The 26154-nt window shown below is 41.0% G+C and overlaps 1 protein-coding gene across 7 annotated transcripts in view; it reads right to left on the reverse strand.

Moving 5' to 3' along the window:
• RPS6KC1 (ribosomal protein S6 kinase C1) overlaps window positions 1-26154 on the reverse strand; it is a 142389-nt gene that overhangs the window by 22568 nt on the left and 93667 nt on the right. For 6 of the 7 annotated variants that reach the window (XM_051616321.1, XM_051616320.1, XM_051616323.1 and 3 more), the window contains 3 exons: window positions 25656-25748; window positions 7901-7948; window positions 6203-6335 (listed from right to left, as the gene is read on the reverse strand). The exons of the other annotated variant lie outside the window; for it this stretch is intronic. In XM_051616321.1, the coding sequence (XP_051472281.1) occupies window positions 6203-6335; window positions 7901-7948; window positions 25656-25748 (274 nt within the window). The remainder of the gene's footprint in view (window positions 1-6202; window positions 6336-7900; window positions 7949-25655; window positions 25749-26154) is intronic. 7 annotated transcript variants of the gene reach the window in all.

Here is a 26154-nt window from a genome sequence, read left to right on the forward strand (position 1 = left end):
AAATTTCTTATGAAAACACAAATCTCAGGTTTCAAAGGGAACGTGACCCACGAAGACCCACATTACATTTCTGCAGCTTTGTACAGTGCCTGGCACAACAGCATCGAAGCCTCCAGACACAGCTTTAATGTAAGCATTAGCACAGTCAGACCTTCCTCAAACGGAAGTCATAAGAAAAGCTTTTCCTAATGGAGGCCTGGGTTGAGCTCTGACCCAGGAGATATAGAAAGCTCAAAACCTTATTTCTGTGGTCTGTTGCCACAGTTGTTGTTAATGGATACCAGGTGTGCTTTTAACGTGTGACACCTGAAGGGATCTCAGTGACCTAAATGCTTCATACTCCTGTTGAAGGTAGGAAGGGGCTGGGCTGCCCAGCAGTATGGAAAATGGAAGACTTACCCTGTCATCTGCTCCTTCCACCTCACTACTGCTAGATTTCATGCAGTCTCTACTAGTTTTTGGCCTCTTCTCAAAGCCTTAGTGCAACTTACGAAAGGAGGTGGCCCAAGAAGGGCACCCTTCAAAACCCCACAGAAAAAACACTGCAAGAATCAAGAGGTTCAGGCTATGTTTTCTTTAAATGTTCAATTTAAAATGTTCAATTTTAAATACTTTCAGCAAACCTAAAATTTACAAAAGACAAAAAATATCTCTTGATCCTCACAGGATTCAGGAATTCATCACTGTCCACCTGTGAAAACAGACAGAACTGCAACAGTGACTCATCATCTGTTAGTAAAGACATTATTATTATCTTCGGTTTTTAAGAAAGAAGTTGCTCATTAATAATCACTTTGACTAAGAAAACAGTGGAAATGACTACTTACTGCAACTCTGATTTTGAGTTAAATGCAAGTAAATAAAATGAAAAAAATTATTATGTCCAAATATGTTTACATATAAATATTTCAAGACTGGCCTCCTGGTCAAGTGGAAATACATAAATAAATGCTATTCAATAATTGTGTTCTATACTGAAAAACAACAATTTTATTCCTTTCTGAAAATGTCCAATCCAGGGTCAAACAAGAGTGATATTTGTATCTGGGTATATAATTATGCCTTTATGAATGACATACTAATAATCTTTCCCCCTCTCCCCATGTGTTTTGTAAGATCAAGAAAACCCATTAGCAAGCCATGCTAATATAGTATCAGGAATCTATAAAAACTAAAATTATAGAAATCAATCCAAACAAGTAAGCTTCAGCCATTGTCAAATAGTCTAACAATAAATAACTATAAAAGCTACCATTTTAAGCAAAACTTTATTAGGGTGTAACACCATTTCAGAAGTAGAGTATTAATACAATTATTTAGTTAGATTTTCTTCTACCATGCATCAATTCTACAACTAGTCTAGCTCATTCTTTCTGTTTAGCTCACAAAAATCACCAAGCTCTATATTCTCCGCAGTTATTCAATGTAAAATTACTTACTAGAATTGCCTTAACCCCATTTCCAGCACTCTGGAGGTTCTACCTCTACTTCAAGAGGCAGAATCTACAAAGCAACTGTCCAAAATAAAGAACAAGAAATTCCTGCTTAAAGTAACCAAGTGATGAAGCTGACTAGGAATCTTGTTAGTTCCATAATTTTTTTAATATTCTTTCAAATATTTCTGAAGTTTTTTTATTATTAACAGCACTTGACAAATGAACATCAAAGTGAAGGTACAAAGGCTATATAGTACGAATCATAGGATAAAATAAAACCTAATGGATCAGCAAATTTATTCTCCTAAACATGTTTTTGTTCTAGCTGTCAAGAAAAATTCATGACCTATTGGATTTTTCCTCATCTGGTGCTCAGACACTTACCATTTCAGTTTCACATCCACATTTCATTTCACAGCCTGAAAAGTGGCTGACTAAGGAGACATATCCCAAAATAAATCAATGGCTTTTGCTAGCTTGGCCCATAAGTTTACTCCAATTCCTGCAGAACTGGAATACAGCTAAGAATGCAGTAATCACTGTATTTAGGAAATCCCAAAGAATCTCAAAGTGAGCAATCCAGGCTCCTGAATAATTGCAATAGGATAGGGAAGAAAAAACAGAGTACTGAAAAGCATCTGTCAAAATCTGGCCAAACTCTACATCACAGCACAAGAATTTGTTTATGGCCAGGAGCACCAATCATAAGTCAGGCATCTCATGTGAATTACTATTCTTCCCTACTGGAAAAAGAACAAACTTACGGTTTTCTTAGGATCGCTATCCTTTTCAATAAAGACATGGCTGCTGGTAAACTTAATTGCCTTAGTGTACAATTACTACATAAAATGATGTTTGTACAGTTTCTGGGCCAAAAGGGAACCAGACATGTAGGCACTGCCATGATACAATAATAATTGTTCCACAGCACCTGAATGGCACTCACTGTGGGGTTGCAGTACACATGAATTGGAAGTTTATCTCCAACCTAATCTCTAACATGACAGTAGTTACAAACACCAGTCCTATATACACGGCTGCTTCCACTGCTGGTCTGGTGAATCTCTGCTATGAAGTTTGCCAGTTTAGGCAAAGCTCCCACTTCCCAATGCACTTTGAGCAACAGCTATTATTTCAAAGCAGCCTCCTGAAAAAGTCACTTCCCGAGGACCATATCACCTTTCCTACATTTTCCAACTGCTGCTGAATCTTTACAGCTAACACTATCTTTTCCTAACAACAAGCCCTCAGCTTTCCAAACCAGAATGTTACTGCCTTGTTGTCTATCAGCTCCTGAGTGTAGCGAGCCTCTTCAGCATGAAGTTTCCTGAGTGCTCTCCAGAGCAGCAGCAACTCCAGATTGTTTATGCTTAAAGAGATTTGACAGCTTCTAACAGCCACTTAAACTTTGATGTCCCATGGAAGCCCCCCAGCCTATTTTTGAAGCATCTGTTTCTAAAATTTCTCGAGTTAGTACTGCCAAGAAGTAGTGAGGCCTTATTAACATCAGATTGGCTCTCTACTACACTAGAATTTGCCAAGTGCTTTCCAACAAAGCTACAAGATAACTTTATGGACTTCTGTGCTTCTCTGAGAAACCCTTGAAGCCTCCAACTGTGCCTGTGAGAAAAGCCTGTAAGAGAACCCAAGATCTCACTGACCAATTCTGAGCACTCAATGGCATCATGATTTTACACACACAAAGTCTTCATCTTGTGCAAGAGATTGGGGTCAATCTTTCAGAACTCCATTCAAAATCCCAATACTGCTGCACATAACACAGCGAAAATTTACTATGAACAGGAACTAGCAAGCTGCTTAGCAAATAGATAATGTCAGTACATGACATTAAAACCTTCTCTGAATTCACTATAACTCCAGCCATTGCCCACTTAATATTCTACTCTAGAATCTTCCAGTGGTGCAACTAACATATCTAACATAATAAATCACCACAAAATAATGCATTTATAAATTTGAGTGGCAGTTATCTTCTTTCCTCTTGAAACACAACTACTCAAGAGTATGAATGTTATGAGCATTCGTGAAGTCACGGAACAAAATTTTAGAGACTATTGCTTAAAAAGCATTGACCAAGAAATTTCTATCCTTTCCCAAAATAAATTACAAGTACCTTATACTTATATTTGGATTGAGACAGACAAAATTTTAAGACAAGCTTTATCTGTAGGGATCCCAAAGCTTGCAAATGAAGCCTTTTCTCCTGAATCACCTCTCAACACCAGACCCCTGGGACAGGGTGATGTGCAGAGGCCATACAGTTCTAGAGCTAACAAAAAATTACTGCCCCAGTCAGGTATTTGGGATCAGGCCCCACACCTGCAGTACATTTTTTTAATGCATTCTCAGGCAACTTACTCATGAATTTGTACACCAGCTATCCCTCTTCAGAAGAAAATATATTGCTCCTTTTCCTTCCCCTTTGCCTGTTTTGACCCTAGCCAGTAAGTTCATGATAGCAGGCAACTATCCTTAAATTAATCTTGTTGATTCCCTGAAAAAATAGGAAAAAGTCCTCAGGGCACATCATTTTTTAATGGTTTGCAAACGAGGACATAGGTGAACCCATTTTCAACCTACTTGGTGCTTCATCAGAATATGAGGGAAAACCCCATGCAGTTTGTAACTTATACCCACAAGTGTCTAAGTTAAGTGAACCCATGTACCGTGTAATACCAACAACTGTTCTCACACACATCAAAATCCCTCTGGCCCCCACAGCCCTCCCCTTCCTTGCCAGCACAGCCTGCCAGTCCTCCACCCTCTCTGCAACGCTCCCCAGCACTCCCTACCCCTTGTTCCCCTTCAGAACTCTCCCTGCAAAAAGCATTCATATCTAGTTACCATCTCCTCTCCCAACTCCACCTCAAAATAAGCCACTTCCTTCCAAGTCTCCTACTTGCACAGCTTTGATCCACAACTGGGAGAAAAGCAACATGAGTGATGGCTGCCTCCGAGAGTGTGTTTGCTGCCAAGCCAGCCAAAGTGAGGATGCTTGACAGACATCACCTTTGCTGTTGTCAGATTAAACAAAAGGTGAGTGATGCTCCACAAGGCTGTGTATTCAACAAATCTGATTTAGAAGACACTAAGTAAATTAAAAATCCTTCCCTCACATAACTCAAAACATTACAGCCAATGTTGGTAAGACCAAGACACCCAGGCTACGCACAATTTGTTGTATTTGTGACCATATCAAAGATGACCAGGAGAGAATCATTCTTTTATGACAATACGCCATCCACCCCAAACATTGGGCTGAGGTTTTTGTTCTTAAATGAAATGTAAGATCATGCAATGTCTCCATTTTTCTCACTCTTGTCTCAATAAAATCATCACTTCCAGGACATTGTATTTGTTCGCGGGTCACAAAAAGCCTTCCTTAAATTTTTGTTCTCTCCATCTGACAACTACTGCCCTAAAATTCTGCTACTTCTTCACATAGTATTCCTTCTGTCTTGAGAAGGAAGCTCTTCACAAAGAGAAAAACTGTAGGTCTTCAAAAACTGCAGAAATATTAGAAACAGGTTAAATAATTATTTTATGCTAATTATTTGATTATGCACTTGGTATCTGACAACAGTTGGTTTTCTGCTTGTTTTGGTTTGTTGTTTTTTTAAATATTATTTCTCCAAACAAAACATACCAGTCTCTGTGGTAATTACAGTTCAAATGAGAGTCTCCAAGTTATTCTGCTGAATTTCACACACCTCAAAAAAGGTAGTATTGCAGAGAGCTACACTATAAACCCTGGAGAACACCATCAGGCAGCATTGTAATGCGAGGCTTTTTTCTTCATGCATCACTACTCATGGCAAAATTAAGTCATACGTAGCAGAAACAGTCATTCATGTTCTAAAGTTAACTTTAACTGGCCTCATGTGACAAACTGTTCATGAAAAAGCCGAAACATAAGTTATTAGAAAAAAAAGAAATAATATTCAATATAATACAATTATCTTCTCTATCAGTGAGCTTAGTTCCTTCACATTATCCATTCTGGCTGAATTATTAAGTTTTCCTTAAAAAAAGAACTAATAGGAATCCCAAAATTTATATTCTGCATTCATTCTAAACAAATATGGGTAATTATATTTAGGGAATATTTAAATCCAGGTGTTAGATAAAAAAAATCAAAATGTAATTATTTCATGCCACCTGTTCCCTTGTACATTTAACAGGAATTTTATAAATAGTTTGAAGGCACAACTCTGTGGTTCTGCTTTGAACTTCTGTGTGATGCCATGAGCTATTTTCTTAAAAATCCAGATCAGAACAACTATGCAATATTAACCAACAGGCAAATGTTCATGTTTTTTAGCACACAGTTACTAAATTCTTGTTAAAACACTTGTCATTTTAACTCTAAGAGGCTAGAAAGATTTGCTAGCCACAGTTTACAAAAGTAGTCAGAGTATCTCCGAGATGACTGCAAGTCCTGCAGATAGTTTTTGCATTCACTCTCCTGTAGAAAATAAACAGTTGGAAGCTTTCAATATTGCTAAAATTCAAGCAACCCATCAGGACTTGCGGCCATTTGAAACAGGAATCAGATCCACTGCAGAATGAGAGGGAAAAAGGGGAGAGACAGAGGAGGGGAGTGGGGTGTCTTACGTGACATCTCTTAGTCACATTAAAATATTTTAATTAGACGTATAAGAGAATAATTTGACAATGAAATGTACTATTGATTAAAACTTAAACCTTTGACTCTTTTCAACAGTATACTTAAATGAGAGACAAACCTTCTGCATGCTGTAACACAAGAAAGACAGACTCCTCAGAGATGATGTACTTGTGCAGACACACCATGTTGGGCACACAGCGGGGAATGATGGTCGTTCTGCTCCTGCTGTACTCACTACTTTTCCTTAGACCCTGACAGAGAACAAAAAGGTCAGTTGTACCCTCAGTTGCCTTTGGAGCCTGCTGTGCTCTGTGTTTATCAACCAAACTAATCTATCCGAGTTACTCTGGGCTTCAGAGAAACCACTCATCTGCTGCTCTATGCCCCTCGGTCCCCCGAGGCTGTGCTGATGGCATCTGGCGCATTTCCAGAGAACAGAAGATGGCACAAAGCTGCCATTAAAATCAATTACATGGGTCAATGTTTTTATTAGAATCTCTCTCAAACTAAGTCATCAGGATGACACTCAGTTATTTCCCTGTGACCTTTTTTTTTGAATTTTATTTTTGTGTGTGACCAAAAGACACTGTTAAAAACATTCAATTCAAGTTCTAAAGAGAAAGGAACGCCTTAGCCTTCCAGGTAATCCTCACATTTCCACTGTACTTCAGTAAAGGCAACCACCACCACAACAAAAAGGAAAGGATTAGTCTCCTTGAGAGGTAATGATTTTTGGGAAGTAGCATAGAGATGAAGTTGCCAGAAGTGAAAAAATTGATGTGGGAGGGAGAAAGGGAGGGGAGAGAAAAAGAAAAAGAAAAAAATGTCAATAGTGTGACCTATTACGATATTGATAAACATAAGCAGTTATATGGGAAATTCAATGTTACCCTATATGTCAGTAGATAAAGTGAGGTTCTACTATACAATATTCACAAATAATCCTTTCTGAGAAACAAAAAGGTTTTCTGTACCTTGTGCATACTTGAGACAAACTATTTCAAATGCCAGATGCACAAAGTTAAGGCTGGGTTGTAAGCCAGACCTGAAGCAAACTTACAAAATGTTAATAACTAAGTAGAGCTTCACGTTGGGGACACATTTTTTCAGCCCCTCCTTCCATCAGCAGTCATATTCGTGTCAAGGGGAGCCTGAAATAATGGCTACAACAATACTCATACTAAACTAATTCTCAGCATCACAGATGCTCTGAGCGCATTGGGATCTTGATCTGAGCACATGAAAGAGTAATGTGAAAAACTGCATTCTGACCAATTAATTATTAGTTAATTCAATCATTTAGTAACATTCAATTCAGTTTTCACAGCCTATCGATGTAAAACCTAGGAAAGCAATTTCAAGTAAGACCAGTCATCCAGAATCCACTTTGGCAAATATGTTCTTCAGCTAAGGGAAGACAAAAAACTAAAGAGCTGTGGATGTATTTGGGCTAAGGAGAATTTTCACCATCAGCAGCCTGCACATGTCCTGAGCCACTAGGGCTTTAAAGATGTTTTAAGCTGCACATTGAAACTGTGATTCTTTACTGAAGCCTGCCAAGGTGTTGGCCTCGATAACCAGTCGCAAGTCAAGTGAGTAAATCAGCACATCTGAGAACTAGAGATGTTACAGACAATGGAAGTGAAAGCAACTGAATACCAACAAAAAGAATTCCAGTGCACTTAACAGGGATATATTTATTAACATAACCATATATCACAGAAATAACTATACAGTAGATGCAAATTGATCTTTGTGTGTTGGTGTAATTTAGGAGGCTAAACTGTACAGAAAAGTAATAAAAGACTTTACTCACCTTCAGTACAAATGTCTGCTGTGTTCTTGTGTCCATTACGAGCAAAACCTAAGCAAAAATTAAGAATCACATGAGTAAGTTAACAAAGTATGGTTCTTAAATTTAGTGTTCAATACTCTTACAAATAAATTGTCTAAGTCATGATTTTAAAAAAATTAAAGCCCTGCAGCATACATTTGATAACCAGTCTTTTTTTAGGAAAGAAATAGGATTGAGGACATAGATGTCTAGAGAACTAGCAGAATGCCATCTGACTCCCAATCAGGTAACTTAAACAATGAATCCTAACTTGATAATAGAAACAACCTGCCTTCAAAGTGCAACACTTTTCCCCATCAGGTTTCCTATACACCAAACATGTTGCCTACCAGTGGGTTACCAGAGAGGTTTTTTTGCAAGGTGGCTAAATAGCTTCTTTCCAAGAAGCTAAACTAAAAACTGGCCATACACACTCCTAGGACAAAAAAAATTTTATATATATATATATAGGTACATAGATATAGATATGTTTTACCAACTATACAATTGCTGCTGTTTCCTTCCTCCACTGCCATTTCTGTTTTGCTGCACTCATAAGCCACAACAGAATTGGATACTGTAAACTAGTATTAAGGTAACAACAACAAGAAAGGACTTATTTAAGAAGAAATGAGTAGATGGGTTTGCTCCAGAGAGGAGAAAGATGAAAGAGCACCTCTTTTAAGAGTACATCACCTCTCCTGAAAACACTCTAAACACATTACAGCAATGAGACAAGTACTAAATAGCATCTTTCCTCTTAGCAAGCTCCACTTACGTGTTGAAAACAAACAAAAATATACATGTGTGTATATTTGGGAAACTGCATTTTTAGGGAGCTGGATCCCTCTGTATCTCCCTCTTCAAATCACGCTGCTCAGGAATTTTATTCTTTTCAAACTTCAAGAACACAGATGTTCTTGAAAGGCACCAGCTGCAAGACAGCCACATGAGCAGCACAAGCTCAACCCTCCTCTAGGAACAAGAGTGTGCAGTCACTCGTTACTTACAACAGACATTGTAAACCTTCAGTATAAATATTCATATACAGTTATATCAAAATATTTAGGCTGCAAAATCAAATACCTAAAGGGATGCAAATGCCAGCACTGGGGTTACCAAACTTTGAGTTCTATAGACAAGATGCAGTGAAGACGAAGACATAAACAAATACTTCTTTCAGAGGAATGACATGTCAGAAATAAGATGGTTTTCGATTCATCAGGTGACAGGAGAAGAACACAGCACACAGTCTCCCTTATCTCCCAGCTGTGTGGGGCAGCAAGGCAGTCTTGGCCCCTGTGTCTGGAAGGGTGAGGCCTACCAAGTGACTTTCCCCACACAAAGGGAACTGTGGAAACAGCCATCCCATGCAGTGCCCACAGCAAGATGAGGTAGAGAGATGTAGAAGGCCCAGGTGGCCAGGCCAGGAGGAGAGGGCTCAGGGCAGGATTGTTCTGGCTTCCCTTAAGCAGCGGCTGCAGCTAAGCAACCTTTGCTGTTTGGGATTGAAAAATATTTTTGCATTGAAAACACTGCCCCCCATCCCACCCGAGAGTCTCAAGCAAGAGGAGCAAAACTGGAGCCTTTTCTAATCATTCTTCTCTTACCAAATTTCCCAGCACAATAAATATGAGCAACAGGCATCTCTCTACCTCAAAGGCCTCTTTTACTAGGGTTGCACCCAATTTGAAGAAGTGTTCTGTATCTTGTGGTGAAAAAAATATCAACAGAAGTTGGTGTTTACTGAGATTTTTTGGCAAAATGAATGACACACAGTTTCCACGTCAAGGGCATGGTCAGGAAGGGCAAATGTCCCCAGGCCACTGAGTTTGCTTAAGAATTTTTTGGGCCTTTTACCTGAGGCTTCCAGAAACAGTGGAAACCACATGAATAAATAACAACTGTAAAACTGTTTTTGTTCATTGGTTTTGCTTAACCAAAAGGCATAAAATTAAATTTGAAGCAAACAAAGAAAACCAAAAGAACAAGATAAGAATAAAAGCCACTTTACAAGAGGTGCCAAAAGAAGGTAAAAATGGCTTGGAAACAAACCACTGTTTGTTTACAGTCACTTTCATCTTGTCCCAAGTTTGTTTGTAATGAGACACCATTCACATTGAGGCAATAAATATGAGAACATATGAGATTTTGTTTTTTTTAAATGTGCCCTTTGACTGTCAATATCTCCCAAACAGGTGTTGGCTAAATGATTATAAATTGGCCTCTGGATACACCTCTTCAATTGAGCCATACAGGACTGGAGATAATATAATTAGACCTAAAAACATCAGGCTGGTGAATGCCTTCCATCTGTTTGGCAATAATGTTTAGTTAACAATAGTCTTTAAAAGAAGCACCTTCAACTTCAGCTCTTAAAGTTATTTATAGGGCCATTCTTAACACACCAGCACTCTTGCTAACAAGAGCTTTAGCCACTTGGAAATTATTAGCCATACGGCTGTATATGAAAAGGAATGGCAGCATTTAACATCTGTATCTCTCCAGATTTACAAGCATCAACCTCATTTAAAGTCATTTCTTAATGAACAGTTCTGTGGTCTGTATTAATATTATAGTTGCATGCACAAAGATCATAAGGAGCCAAACATTTTTTTAATACCAACAGTAGGCCAATCAGTAATGAAGCTGTCAGCATAAAGGACAGAATAATAGCTTCTTTAACCCTCAAACAGGATTTGTTCATTTGTAGAGTAGAAGACACCAATTTAAAAACTGCTCATGGGTTTGCTCACCTTTATAAAGACAAAAATCTAATTTGGTACTAATTTGATACAATTGTCTTTCCAATAAGAGGTTCCTAAAGCTATCTTTTATTCCACGATAAAACAACTGCTATGACTAAAACTGTCATGGAATAATTACCTTTGATAGCATACCTTATTGCACAAATACAATTAATGTATTCCTCCCTTTCATTTTTCACACTTGCTTATCAGCATTGTATTAGCATATGGTGTAACAGAAGAGATTACTGAGCCCTTGCCCTATTAGACAACATATAGAATGACTACCACCAACAGGAATAAAGTTGACAACAGGTCCCTTTAGGGCCAACTTCATCTGTTGGTATATTACAACATCAAAATGAAAGTAGTAGCTACAGTTTTAGAACAGTAGTAACAACAAATAATACTTGTGTGCCTTTGAGGTTAGCGACCTAGATGGACTAAGCAGTCTTACTAACGAAGCTTGTTTCTTCTTCCTTCCCATCAAGCATCACACCTTCCCCTGATGATCACCTACAGCTCCACTTAATTTTGTGGAAAATTGTTTCTTTACTGATTCAATATTGACCTTTCTGCAAGACTGTTTACTTCACAAGGGGCTTCAAGAAGCCCAGGAAGAACCATAAAGGAAATTTAGAAATTCACCTAGTGATGCTCCATGTGGATGTGGCAGACTGCTTTACATGGGCGCAACAAACCAAAAATCTGCTTCGAGGGGAGGTAGCCCGCATGCATATTATGAAAAGGTGGTTTAACCAGATTCACTCCTATAATTAAAGGACCAAATAAATTAATAAATCATCGATCAGAAAACCGACATTTCAGGAAGCAGTAAGACCAGGAGAGAGACTGTCACAAGTATATTTGCTTGACTTTTTAATCATAGAATGGTAGGGATTGGAAGGGTCTGGAGATCAAATCAATCCCCCTGACAAAGCAGGATCACCTAGGGCAGGTCACACAGAAATGTGTCCAGCCAGGTCTTGAAAGTCTCTAGGGAAGAAGACTCCACAACCTCTCTGAGCAGCCTGATGCAGTGCTCCATAACCCTTTTTGTTTTTTTTTTCCTTCATCGTTTTGAAGTGGAACTTCGTGTTCCAGTTTGCATCCATTGCTCCTTGTTCTATCACATCACATGACTGAAAAAAGATTGGCCCCTTCATCTTGACACCTACCCTTCAGATATTTATAGACATTAATAAGGTCCCCTCTCAGTCTTCTCCAGATTAAGTTGTCTCAGGTGTCTTGGCCGTTCCTTGTAAGGCAGATGTTCCAGGTCCTTAACCACCGTTGTAGCCTCCTGTTGGAATCTCTCTAGTATATCACTGTCCCTCTTGAACTGGAGAGCCCAGAACTGGACACAATACTCCAGATATGGTCTCACTAGGGCAGAGCAGAGGGGGACAAGAACTTCCCTGGTCCTGCTGGACACACTCTTCTTAATGCACCCCAGGATACCATTGGTCTTCTTGGCCACAAGGGCACATTGCTGTGCCATAGATAACTTATTTCCCACCAGGACTCCAAAGCGCTTCTCTATGGAGCTGCTTTCCAGCAGGTCAACCCTTAATCTGCACTGGTGCCTGGTGTTATTCCTCTGCAGGTGCAGGACTCTACACTTATTCTTGTTGAACCTCATTCAGTTCTTCTTTGCCCAGCTCTACAGTCTGTCCAAATCTTGCTGAATGGCTGCACAGCATTCAAGTGAATCAGCCAATCCTCCCAGTTTTGCATCATTGCAAACTTGCTGAGGGTACACTGTCCCCTCATACAGGTCATTGATGAAGATGCTGAACAGGACTGGATCCTGCACTGATCCCCGAGGAACCCCACTAGTTACAGGTCTCCAGCTGGACTCTGCACCACTGATCACTACCTTCTGGGCTCTAGTGTTTAGCCAGTTTTCATAGAATCATAGAATCATAGGGGTTGGAAGGGACCTCGAAAGATCATCTACTCCAACCCCCCTGCCAGAGCAGGGTCACCTAGAGCACATCACACAGGAATGCGCCCAGGCGGGTCTTGAATGTCTCCAGTGAAGAAGACTCCACAACCTCTCTGGGCAGCCTGTTCCAGTGCTCTGTCACACTCACAGTAAAAAAAAAATTTCTGATATTCACCTTAAACCTCCTATGCTCCAATTTGTATCCATTACTCCTTGTCCTATCACTGGTCATCACTGAAAAAAGCTCAACTCCATCTTCTTGACACTCACCCTTTACGTATTTGTAAACATTGATGAGGTCACCCCTCAGTCTCCTTTTCTCCAAGCTAAAGAGACCCAGCTCTCTCAGCCTTTCCTCATAAGGGAGATGTTCCACTCCCTTAATCATCTTTGTGGCTCTGCGCTGGACTCTTTCAAGCACTTCCCTGTCCTTCCTGAACTGAGGGGCCCAGAACTGGACACAATACTCCAGATGCAGCCTCACCAATGCAGAATAGAGGGGGAGGAGAACCTCTCTTGACCGACTAATCACACTCTTTCTAATGCACCCCAGGATGCCATTGGCCTTCTTGGCCACAAGGGCACACTGCTGGCTCATGGTCATCCTCCTGTCTACCAGGACCCCCAGGTCCCTTTCACCTACACTGCTCTCCAGCAGGTCAGCCCCCAACCTGTACTGGTGCATGGCGTTTTTCTTCCCCAAATGCAAAACTCTACACTTGCCCTTGTTGAACTTCATCAGGTTTTTCCCCGCCCAAGTCTCCAGCCTGTCTAGGTCTCTCTGAATGGCTGCATAGCCTTCTGGTGTGCCAGCCACTCCTCCCAGCTTGGTGTCATCAGCAAACTTGCTGAGGGTACATTCTGTACCCTCATCCAGGTCCTTGATGAAGATGTTAAACAACACCGGTCCCAGTACCGACCCCTGAGGGACTCCACTAGTCACAGGCCTCCAACTAGATTCTGCCCCATTGACTACAACTCTCTCACTTCTTCCTTTCAACCAGTTCTTGATCCACCTCACTGCCTGATCATCAAGCCCATACTTGATCAACTTATCTACAAGGATGCTGTGGGAGACGGTGTCAAATGCCTTACTGAAATCAAGATAGACCACATCTACTGCTCTACCATCATCTATCCACCTAGTAATTTCCTCATAGAAGGCTATAAGGTTAGTCAAACATGATTTACCCTTGGTAAAACCACGTTGACTGCTCTTGATGACCCCCTCATCCTTGATATGCCTAGAGATAGTGCCAAGAACAAGTTGTTTCATCACCTTTCCAGGGATGGAGGTGAGGCTGACCGGTCTATAGTTACCCGGGTCCTCCTTCTTGCCCTTCTTGCAGACTGGAGTGACATTTGCTATCCTCCAGTCCTCAGGCACCTCTCCTGTTACCCATGACTTACCAAAGATGATGGAGAGTGGCCTAGCAATGACCTCCGCCAGCTCCCTCAGCACCCTTGGATGCATTCCATCTGAACCCATCGATTTATGGATGTCCAGACTACTCAACTGATCCCTAACCCAATCCTCATCTACCTTGGCAAACTCCTCCTTTATCTTGACTTCTTCTGGGGCTATATGAAACTGGGGCTCATGGGGAACGCCTGCAGGAGTAAAGACAGAGGCAAAGAAGGCATTCAGCACCTCTGCCTTCTTTATATCCTCTGTCACCAGGGCACCCACCTCATTCCTCAGTGGGCCTATATTGCCTCTGGTGTTAGTTTTGTCAGCTATGTATTTGAAAAAGCCCTTTCTATTATCCTTAACCTGACTTGCAAGGTTAACTTCCAAGGAGGCCTTAGCTTTCCTAGTTGCCTCCCTACATTCTCTGACAACAGTCCTATATTCCTCCCAAGTGATGACCAGCCCCTCCTTCCACAATCTATAGATTTTCCTTTTCCACTTGAGTTTGCCCAGCAGTTCCTTTTTTAACCACGCTGGTCTCCTAGCTCCCTTACTAGATTTTCTACCCATTGGGACACACTGATCCTGTGCTTGCAAGAAGTGGTCCTTGAATGTTGATCAGCTATCTTGAGCCCCTTTACCTTCTAGCACCTTGTCCCATGGGAATTCCCTTAACAATTGATTGAAGAGGCCAAAGTTTGCTCTGTAGAAGTCCAGGGTTCTGGTCCTGCTGGGTATTTTGTTCCTCCCACACAGGATCCTGAACTCCACCATCTCGTGGTCACTGCAGCCAAGGCTGCCATTGACCACCACTGCTTCAACAAGGCCCTCCTTGTTGGTGAGCACAAGATCCAGCAGCGCTCCTCTTCTAGTCGGCTTGTCCACCATTTGCATTAAGAAGTTGTCATCAATGCACTGGAGGAACCTCCTAGACTGTGAAAGGCTGGCTGTGTAAGTCTTCCAGCAGATATCAGGGTAGTTAAAATCTCCCATGAGGACCAAGGACTGTAGTTGTGAGGCTGCTTTCAGCTGCTTGTAGAAAGCCTCATCAACTTCCTCATCTTGATCAGGAGGTCTGTAGTAGATCCCCACAACTGTATCACCCATACCACCCTGGCCTTTAATTCTTACCCACAGACTTTCAACTTGCCCCTCATCAGCCCCTGCACAAAACTCGATACATTCTAGCTGCTCTCTCACATAAAGAGCAACTCCACCACCTCGCTTCACCGACCGATCTTTCCTAAAAAGCACATAGCCATCCATGGCCACATTCCAGTCGTGTGAGCTGTCCCACCATGTCTCTGTTATTGCTACCAGATCATAACCCTTAGACCGCACACAGACCTCTAACTCTTCCTGTTTATTGCCCATGCTGCGTGCATTGGTGTACAGGCATTTCAGGAAGCAAGTAGAGCACACTGGTGGGACCAAATTCTCCTTAGACCACCTTCCTTCAGGCCCTGGTATGTTCCTCTTGGGCTTGTCTCTAACAGACCCAGTTTTCTCCCCTTCCCCCTTCACATCTAGTTTAAAGCTCTCTCAATGAGCCCTGCTAAGTCCTGCCCCAAAAGCCTTTTCCCCCTCTGGGATAGGTGCATCCCACCTGCCACCATCAGGCCAGGTGTCTCATAGAGCAGCCCATGATCAAAAAAAAACCAAAGCCCTGCCTTTGGCACCAGTCTCATAGTCATTCATTGATCATTAAACTCTTCCTGTTTACCTCTCCACTCATTCTTACAGGAGGTATGGAGGCAAACACTACTTGTGCTCCAGACCCCCTAACTAGCCGTCCCAGGGCCCTGAAGTCTCTCTTCATTGCCCTTACATTTCTTGTAATAATTTCGTCACTGCCAACCTGAAGAATCAGCAGTGGGTAGTAATCAGAGGAATTTACAAGATTAGGGAGTTTCCTTTTAACATCTCTAATGCGAGCCCCAGGGAGGCAGCAGACCTCCCTGTGGGATGGGTCTGGTCGACAGATGGGCCCTTCTGTTCCCCTCAGAAGGGAGTCACCCACCACAATTACCCTCCTTTCCTTCTTATTTGAAGAAGTCCTAAGGCGTGGAGCTGAGCAACAAGTCCTAGGTGCTTCACTAGACAGATCTACCACTCCAACTTCATTTTCCTGTCCTTGAAGTTCCAAGGCCTCATACCTATTCTTCAAGGGCAACTCAGAGGGCAGAGGGGGTTGGGAGGGTTTTTGCTTGCCTCTCCGAGGACGGACCTCCCTCCATTCCTCCACGTCTCTAAAGTTCTCTCCTTCTGTCAGATGACAGGAGGGGAGGGGATCCATCACTTCTTCTAGAACCTCGTCCTTCTGCCCTTGCCTCAGAGTTTGGCTCCACCAATCTATTTCACTCTCACATTCTCTGATAGTTCTTAGTCTTTCAACCTCCTCTGTCAATCTAACCACCTGCCTGAGGAGATCACTGATTTGCTCACACCACACACACGCGGTGCCACTGGCTCCCTCCGGCACCAGTGCCAGGCTGAGGCATTCGCTGCAGCCAGAGACCTGCACAGCTGCGTGCCTGCTCGGAACCTCCGTCTGAGTTCCCATATCCTTTTTCAATACAGTTTTAGGGCGTGTTGTGACCATGCTAGAGAAATTTACCGGTGTTCTCTGCTCCCTGCCTCCACTCGCGCCGCTCTCCGTGTGCCCTCGCGCCGCTCTCCGCTCTGCGCTGCCGCGTGCTCGGAGGGAGCTGCCGAGATGGCCGCTGTTAAACCTGCCGCCGTTCTCAGCCACGCCCCCGGCACGTCAGCCTTCCTGTTCCTCGCTGGATTCCCGCTCAGACTCGGGTCTCCTCGCTCTGCTCAGGCTTCGCCGTCTCCGGGAAGCCCGGCCCCTTCTCTAATCCTCAGTAGTTAAAGGAGCAGCTCTCACCGCTGCCGGTGCCGCTGCCGCTCTCCGCTCTGCGCTGCCACGTGCTCAGTCCATCTCACTGTCTACTCTTCTACCCCACACTTTCTAAGCTTGCTTATGAAGATGTTATGGGAGACAGTGTCAAAAGCCTTGCTAAGGTCAAGGTAGACTACATCCACTGGTATCCCTGCCTCTACCCATTCAGTCACACCATTGTAGACGGCTATCAGATTAGTCAAACATGATTTTCCCTTGGTGAATCCATGATGGCTACTCCTGATAACCTCCTTTTCTTCCATGAGCTTAGAGATGACCTCCAGAATGAGATGCTCCATCATCTTTCCAGGGACAGAGGTGAGGTTGACTCATCTGTAGATTCCTGGATCATCCTTCTTGCCCTTTTTGAAGACTGGAGTGACACTGGCTTTCCTCCAGTTCTCAGGCACCTCTCCTGTTTGTCATGATCTATGGGAAAGTACTAGAGCAACATCATCAGCCAGCTGTCTCAGCACTTGTGGATGCATCCCATCAGAGCCGAGGGATTTCTGTATATTCAGTTTATCCAAACCATCTCTATCCCAATCCTCTTTGACCAATGAAGAGTTTTCCTTCCTCCAGGCTTTCTCTCTTACTTCCAGGGTCTGGGATTCTTGAGGGCTGGTCTCAGCAGTGAAGACTGAAGCAAAGGAAGCATTCAATAACTGCTTTCTCTGCATCCTCTGTTACCAGGGATGCCACCTCATTCAGCAGTGGCCCCCATTTTGCCTATTCTTCCTTTTACCACTGATGTATTTGAAGGAGCCCTGCATGTTCTCTTTTACTTCCTTTGCCAGATTTAATTCTAAGAGGGCTTTGGCCTTCCTTGTTGCCTTCCTACATACTCTGACAACTTACCTATCATTCTGCCAAGTGACCAGTCTCTTTTTCCACATACTGTGAACTTGTTTATTCCACATCACTTTCTTCAGCAGCTCAATCATGCATCCAGAACAGAGAAAGATGAGAAGCTCTTGCATGCATTACCAGGCTGCTGCAGAACAGTCAGCCTGCCATTGACACAACTGCCAACTTATTCTCCTCATCTCATGCTTTATAGCCAATTTCTGGATAGCAGTTATCCCAGCAAGTCTTTTCCATTTGCATTCCTTCATACTTCTACCCCATTGCAAAAGGGAGTGCTTGCAAGTTTTCAGTAGTTCTTTTTCTAAAATTTCTTTTTAAAATGCAAAGTGCAAATGGCACAATGAGACAAAAAAAGGATTCCATGTAGCATTCCCTGCTGCATAACTGTGCTTCAGAGCAGATCACACAGAGATGCTTGTGTTAGATTAGGCTGTTCCTTGATGCATAAACTGATGGAACTTGTTTCACTGATGATGACTACTGTGTAACTTGTAATATTTGATACCATTTAAACAATGAGCTGTTGGCTGTAATGCTGAGCATCCCATCTGAGAGGAGAGGGAGAAACTCACACAGCAGGGCATTCCTGGGCACTGAACAACAAGGCTGTGACACAAAAGGAGACACGGCAAAATCCTATTTGTATTACTAATGTCTTGACAGAGTTGAGGTCTACACATCAGGCTGGCTTTTGCAGCTCTGTCACTTACTCGTTCTTTCCCTACTTTTTTGCATTGATGACAACCTCAATGTGACCAAAAACACTGACAGGCAAATAGCAATTGCCACAAATAAATATATAATGTAAATAAGTGTATTCAACAGCACAGATACCACTATTTCACACAAGCACTTGGGCTCCCAGGCACATCACAAAACACAAGTGAACATACCAGCATTGCATGGCAGCATCTCAGTAAAGTGGCAGCCAGCAACAATCCTCTGTGATGCCAAACAGGATTTTCTACTTGTGATTTTTTTTTTTTTTCCCTAAGTCAAGGGTTAATTCTGATGCTGACAGCAGCTACTTAAAAAAATTAGCTTCTTAGATTTGATTTACAGTGTACCCAACAGCTTAGTGGAAAATAAATTAAATTACATTCAATATAGTAGGTACAATTAATTGGAGAAAAATAAAATAAAACCTGCCTGGTAAATAACCATAGTCAAGCTTTAAGAAAACAGTTAATTTTAGGATCCTTTAAATGCACAAAAATTAGCAAATGTTTCAGTATGCTAATTTTTTTTTTAATTAAAGATATTTCTGCAGTAAAAGCTCTTTCATATGCACTACTGATTCTTCATCAAACGTTGAGTTTCCAACTTAACACCAGTATAGCCGGTGGCAGCCTGAAGGTTTACCATCTGCTGCCACCCAAAGTCACGGTGGCCACCTTCAGAACATATGCATCAAAGCCCTGAGATAAGAGACCGAAGGAATACTGCAGAAGTCAGCATAAGGGGAATCACAAACCCAGAGGCAGGCAACAGGCAAGTCACCAGGAAAAAAGAATGTGCTGAACCATTAGTCACCCTACCGAGCACCCAACCAAGGTCGCAGGGGACAACACAACAAGAACTAAGGACTGCTCTAAATGCACTGCTCTCCTGCATGTGCCTTTAATAGAAATGCACTCCTCCACCACAATACAGGGGTTTGCTTACCCAGCCCCCCATTTTTTTCTGGGGTGTTTTTTCCTGCCTTTCACCCCTCCATACCCACTATCTAATACTGATTTTTTTCCAGACTCCATACTGGCAGGACATGGCACAGAACATACCTGCACTTTTTACTTACTTGAGCAGGTTTTAACACTGATCAAAATATCTGAAAATACATTTGCTTATGAAAATGTGGTTTGAGTTCACTAATACGGGCTGAAAAACAGCTCATGCCTAATCAAAGGAAATGGAACAGAATCTCTTGCTGCAATACCAGGTACCTGAAGGGTTTTCAACACATAGAGGTAAGGGATTACTTTAAAACCCACTCCATTTTCTTATCAATTATCACTCTACACTGAAAACACATCATGTAATAACATCACCAGTGGACCATGTATTAATTTGGTCCTTATCTCCTAAACAAATGCAGTCTTATCAGAGGATAGATTGTTTATCAAAAGTCCTACAAACTCAAAGATGTATAAGATAATCACCTGAGGTTTTTCTCCTTGCATTTACCTCACTAGTTGGAAAACCCCATTACAGGTAGTGATAGATGACGGGAACGAGACAAGTTGGTCACCTGATCCTACAGGGAGTACCTGGGACTTCAAGAAAATGTTAGCAAGGGCTGGCACGTGGCTGGGTGCTGCACTCAGGTCACAACTGGGGTGATAAGGCAGAAGCAGATGGGCAAGTTCCCTCCTCTCTCCTCAGCTGTGCTGGCTGTCATGGCTACCAGGATTAAAAGATCTACTAAGCGCAGATTTATTCTTGTCACTTTTCAGATTACACCACCCGGACCCTTGCTCATCTCCCTCTGTCGTTATGAAAAGAGATTACATTTGGCTAATATGTATGAAAAATGTGATTATTGCTTATCCTTATACCTGTGCAACATGAATTATCTTCAGTTTGCAATTATTCTTCCTTTCAAACCATTATTCTAAGCAACTTACAGCTCGTATACTGTATGACTTGCAATAATAGTGTACTTAAAAAACAAATGGTGCAGCTTTAAATAATGCAAATGCTAAGAAAGCAGCATATAGTAAAATCCAAGTTTTAAATATTTTTAGTTGGTCAGTAACAGAGAGGAAACTCCACTTTCTTAGACCAAACTAAAAACTGGCCAACAAATGAGAAACAGTGAAATATTAACCTAGAAAATACATCAGGCAGGTTATACTAGAGAATACAGTTCACAATATAAAATGTCACTAGGCATCACAGGGTAATTACTAAGGAACTTAGTAATATTCAGGAAGACAAATTCAGTTTAAAAGAAAATAAATCTATACATTATTTCTTTCTGGAGGCCAGAAGATACATACATAGGTTGGCCTCCACTGGAATATTCAATAATTTAATTTCTATTTTACAAAATGAAGGGCAAAATTTTAGTTACTTTACTCAATCTTAGGATTGTTTCATGTCAGATGAAACAAAAGAGTCAAGTGAAAAGAAATTTTGATGACAAAAACAAGCAAGAAGCTAGAGAGAGACTAAGGCTTAGAATAAGAAGACAATGAGAATTATTCAGACTGGTAAAAATTGATACATTGAAAGACTTCAATAAAACACTTGGCAAGTGTTCGAGGGCAGGTAAGAAGAGACAGGACTCTTTCTAGCTGAGAGAGAGACTGGATTTTAAAGTTGAGCTAGCTTTGTTATTGGGGCTTCAAACATCACTATAACTTTGGAATAATCCTGCAACAGTAGGGAAAGGAAGATAATAAGCCAATGAGGCAATAAATCAGTTTTGACAAAAACTCCGTAGTTTATTTGATTTGTAGGACTTGGCAAGTCACATAAGAAACTAAAGGTTTATCAAAATATAAAAGAATTCTTTAAAGTTTCTTTGCTTGTATTAATAGTTACTATTACTATTCAGTTTCAGATTTTTAACAATTTTTGCCACTGCTGTTTTCCTTTATGTCATGTTTTGTTTGAATGAGGAAAACTTGCTAGTTGGTTGAATTCATTATAACATGTTTTCAGACACTTTTCCTTTCTAAGCAGTGTCTTGAAACAAGAATGAATGTCTGAAATCAATCGTGCTGTTCACATGCTCCCTTTTCCCCACACCACCTGTGTACACACAGCCACTCATTCAAATCCAGAAGATGATCTAACGATGCTTGGCAGTGTGCACCTGAGAGCCAGGTGAGAGAAAACATCTGCTATGGTCAACAACTGCAATGGTCTTCAACCTCACCTCAAAATAAAATGCCAAATATTTAAGTTTCTAACAAACACTAACATTCGCAGCACACATGCTTCCATAAAAAGAGCACATTTTTACTATCCTCTGATTAATTCTATTTAAACCATTATAGCCTGTTTGAATTCAACTATGGGTCTGCAGATTCTGCATGTGAACTCAACACAATCTATACTTCTGCTTTTTGGAACTTTTACTCATCAAGTTGACAAGTAATAATCACACTTTCTAAATTATCAATAGTGCTGATTTGGCTCTTGTGCATATTTCTAAGGTCAAATCATCAAAATGTACTACCAAGAGTTTTAACTTCTCACAATAGCACAATAGCCACAAAAAAAATAACCTATAAAGATTAACAGAATTTCTTCCAGTTCTTCAGAACAGGAGTTATCTACTTTGTAGAATCCCCTTCAAAAATTCCCAGCATAATTTTCACAAGGCCTTGATGAGAATATTTTATTTTATAAAGTTTGACTGTATAATAAGGCTTAACAAACAGTGTATTGAACAACAAGCCCAAATGTACAGATACTTATAGAAGAACTGATCACAGTTACACCAGTGACCAGACAATGGAGTTTGATAGGGGACCAAGGGAGGGGACAGAAAGACATAAAAGACAGTCATTGGTTACAGATGCATAGTTATTACTTAATGCACTCTTTCAAGATGGATCTTTAAATCAAATTAATCTAAATAACAAAGAGTTCTAAAGAATAAGAAATCGGGTTTGAAACAGCATTGTGAAGCTATCCCGCAGCACCATAACAAAGTTGTTTCTTTGGGGGCCAGTTGTAGCTTCAAAGAAAAAATTTGCCTAGGGCAGAAACAGCACAGAATCTGCAACCTTGATTTTTAATTAGGCAACTTTGGAAAGCAAAAGCCTTTGCTAAGGTATAGGAACTGATAAAATAAGTGATCATTCTTGGTTGGTGATTACAGTAGCTAAATTATTTAGATGTCCACCTCTTTTCAATGCAGTACCTCTGGTAATGCTAATAAGAGCTTTGCTGCCTGATCCGCAGCACCTCAGATTCTACAACATTTGCAGGACAAAAGCCACCTTTATAACTAGATTCAACCCCTGTTTTCAGAAACCTACTCACAGAGAGACTCTCTCTATAATAAACACATAAAACACCTGCAAACACTACCTAGTTAACCTTTGACACCATGGAGTGAGCAAACACAGCAGCAGCAGAATTCAAGAAACCTTGTTTCCTCAAGCAAAGTATAGGTCCTGTTGGGCCTATTAAAAGAGTTGGATTTATACCACTGCCTTTGCATGAGCAGAAGGACGGGAGGCGAGGCACAGATATAGCCAGCCATTCTTCTGCAAATTTTCACAATATTTTAAAGAGTTCAATAATGCTAAGATCTCTAACTCAGATTCAGCAGAAAAGGGTCAACACAGCAAAAATTATTCAGGTGATGAGGAAGGTGGAAAGGCAGACAGAGAAGGAAAGATGGAACATTGGGAATAAACTAGGCTAAAATAAAATGTATAATTATTCTGCCTAGCCTAAAATAGTTGGAAAAACCCAGTTTCAAGTAGCAACAAGCATTTGTCTGTGAAAATGAAGCCAATTCAGAACACTTCAAGAGGCTTCAAAAGAACAAAGACTGGCATTACTCTAAGGGAAGACACTGAACCTTTCAGCATTTGATGGAGTGCAGGTTAACAGCTGGTTTTCTCGAGGCAGCACTGTAGCAAACAGACACCACCCTGGGCTTCAAGCAGCAGTGGGAGAACAAGTCTGAAACCAACCATTATGATTTTTAAGTCAGTGTGTTTAAGCCTGTGACTTGCACAGGATTCAGGAAGACAGCAGTAAAAACACCAGGGCTCATTACTACCCACACACCCATTTTCTGCTGAAACCGAAGCAGTTGCCTCATGGTTAGAATAAGAGAAGATTTTCAGGCAAAACTCTGCGTGATGCTGAATCAATTACAGATGTGCCCAAAAGCCTGGCATATTAGACACTGGCTCTGAAAATCAGCAGCCATTTTCAAGAACACACTATGTAATCTGCTTGGCTCCAGTAAGGATACCTACACATCTATTTGGATTTCTCCATGACGTGCACCTTAGGGCACATGCAAGCCAAGAAGCAAGTGAAGAACAGTGATGGTGAGGAAGGAAGTGAGATGGTGCTTTAAGTGAAAGGCAGAGGCATTGTCTCCACAGGTACATGTGCACACTTCTGATTCATATTCATGTGCATTTTGTGTGTGCATTATAAAACCTAAGAAAACATGCTCTGAACATTTAGGCTTAAAACTGCTTTTCAACTGCCTCACAACTTCATGAACTCTGAAAAATATATGAAAAAAGCATATTTGGAATTAAGATTAAGTTTGGAATAAGGAGAATCGGGAAGCAAGCAGGCAGAGCATAAGCCACCTGAAAGAATATTGCTTCCTTTTTCATATAATAATTAAACATTAACTCTGACCCTATGATCCTGTTTACACATGAGCACACCAGCTGTATGCACCAACCTCTTACTCCTCCACTAAGATCTTGTATTCATCTCATCACCAAAACCCTGATTCTTCCCATCTCTGCCTCTAAGATCTGCACATGTTTAGCTCACACATGGGACATGTTCAGAGAGATCTAGGAGATCCGGTAACACGAAGGACCCTAACAGCTTCATTCTGATCAAGCTCCTTCTCCAGTTGGTCTTCATTATTCTTATACAAGAACAAAGATACCAAAAAGGTCTTTCTTGGTTCATATCCAACACTTCTGCATCCTCACAGTGTCAAACTAATTCACAAAAGTCTGTGCCTACTGCATCCATTTAGTGGCTACTAATCAATTTAGAGCCCACTAATCCAACAGATACATGTTATCTCCAACTTATCTCTCTGATATGATACAGAATGAAACACAGCCTAAATTCCATACTTATAACTGAGGAAAGAAGGTAAAATGAAGTCAGAGCTGAGAAAACCTTGTGTGCTATAAAAAGAACCTAATGTATATCACCCTCTGAGGAGAACTCATCAACTTATGCATATAATTACAATAAAACTGGCAAAGAAAAACAAAAAACAGTCCACACAGCTAGGTGCAGTTCAACAAGAAAAAGAAACACCAAGAAATACAGACCATAAGGGCCCAGCTACAGGTTTTCTGATGCACGTGACAAATGCATAAACTGAAAATGCATCAGTAACATCATGCAAAAAAGCAGGGACTACATAAGGAACTATCAAAAGGCACAAGAGAATTGGCACGGCGAAAAGGAAATGAGCCTTTATAATGTGCCTTAGCCACTGCCACATTGTTGACTGATGCATCGTCTTAAAAGTATTTATAATATGTCATCTTAAAAGTATTTTGCAAGATGATAACTAATCAGCATTATCAAAACCATGCAGCAATTCTTCTGGCCTCTTAATTGGGCTTGAAAAAAATCCATGTAGTCCTTCACTGTTTACAGAGGGGTAACACCCTGGGATTTTGCAAGACATTATTTGCACAAATCAAAAATAGTATTTGCTTCCTTAGTGAGTCTCTGTTTTGCTAGGGGTTTCTATTACAAATTCTCAGTGAAGGAGAACAGGCATGTGTCCCCCCAGTCACCATTTCAAGTGACAGTTCAAATTTCTACCCTTCTATATTTCAAGTAACCACCAGTTTATTCAACTGAAAACACGTCTTCGTCCTTACCCCAGTATTGTAACCATGACTTCATTTTATAAAAGCAGGCCTCACCCTACTGAATGCCACCAATCGTACCTTATTCTGTAGCTCAAATATATTTTGCATGACCTTACATGAATTGCTTAGATAAAAGCCTTTTTTCTTCTACTTTTGTTATTTTAAAGTGCAGATGCATTTGAGTCATTTTCCTCTTTTGTTTCATATCCTTAAGATCCACAACTTCAAAGACAAAATACCAGCATGCAGTCGATTTATGACTGAACTCTTGAAGAGACACTGAAGAATTACCTTGTCAATCACCCCAAGGACTCTGAAGGCCTTCAGTTCCTCGGCAGGACTCCTTAGGTTCCAAGAGGGCCTTGAACTTAGTGATCCTGGAGGCTAATGGAAGATATCAAAGATTATACATCAATCAGGGTGGTACTTGAAGGAAGACTGCCTGCTGAAGCAAATGCCAGGCCGAAGGAAACTAAATTTATCATAAATCAGAGAGAGTGAAGATGAAAGGAGAAGTTTTCTGTTTGTCCTTAGTGGAAGGAAAAAAACAACTTGCAAGTAAATAAATAAATAATCGAGATAACATTGAGGAAAAAATAAGAAAAAAAATAATGCATTTTTATACTTTCCATGCTTAATGGCACCTAGCAATCAATTACTCAATTCTTACCCCATCACAATAATCAATCAAAGCCTTAGAGGTATTCTGGACACAAAATAATTCAGAGATCACTGAGGAGAAGAAAGCAAATTAGAGGCTTTTTAAGTCTGAAGAACATTAAATACAGAA

The sequence above is a fragment of the Apus apus genome, chromosome 3 (genome assembly GCF_020740795.1).
Source record: "Apus apus isolate bApuApu2 chromosome 3, bApuApu2.pri.cur, whole genome shotgun sequence".
In the NCBI taxonomy this organism is placed as follows: Eukaryota; Metazoa; Chordata; class Aves; order Apodiformes; family Apodidae; genus Apus; species Apus apus.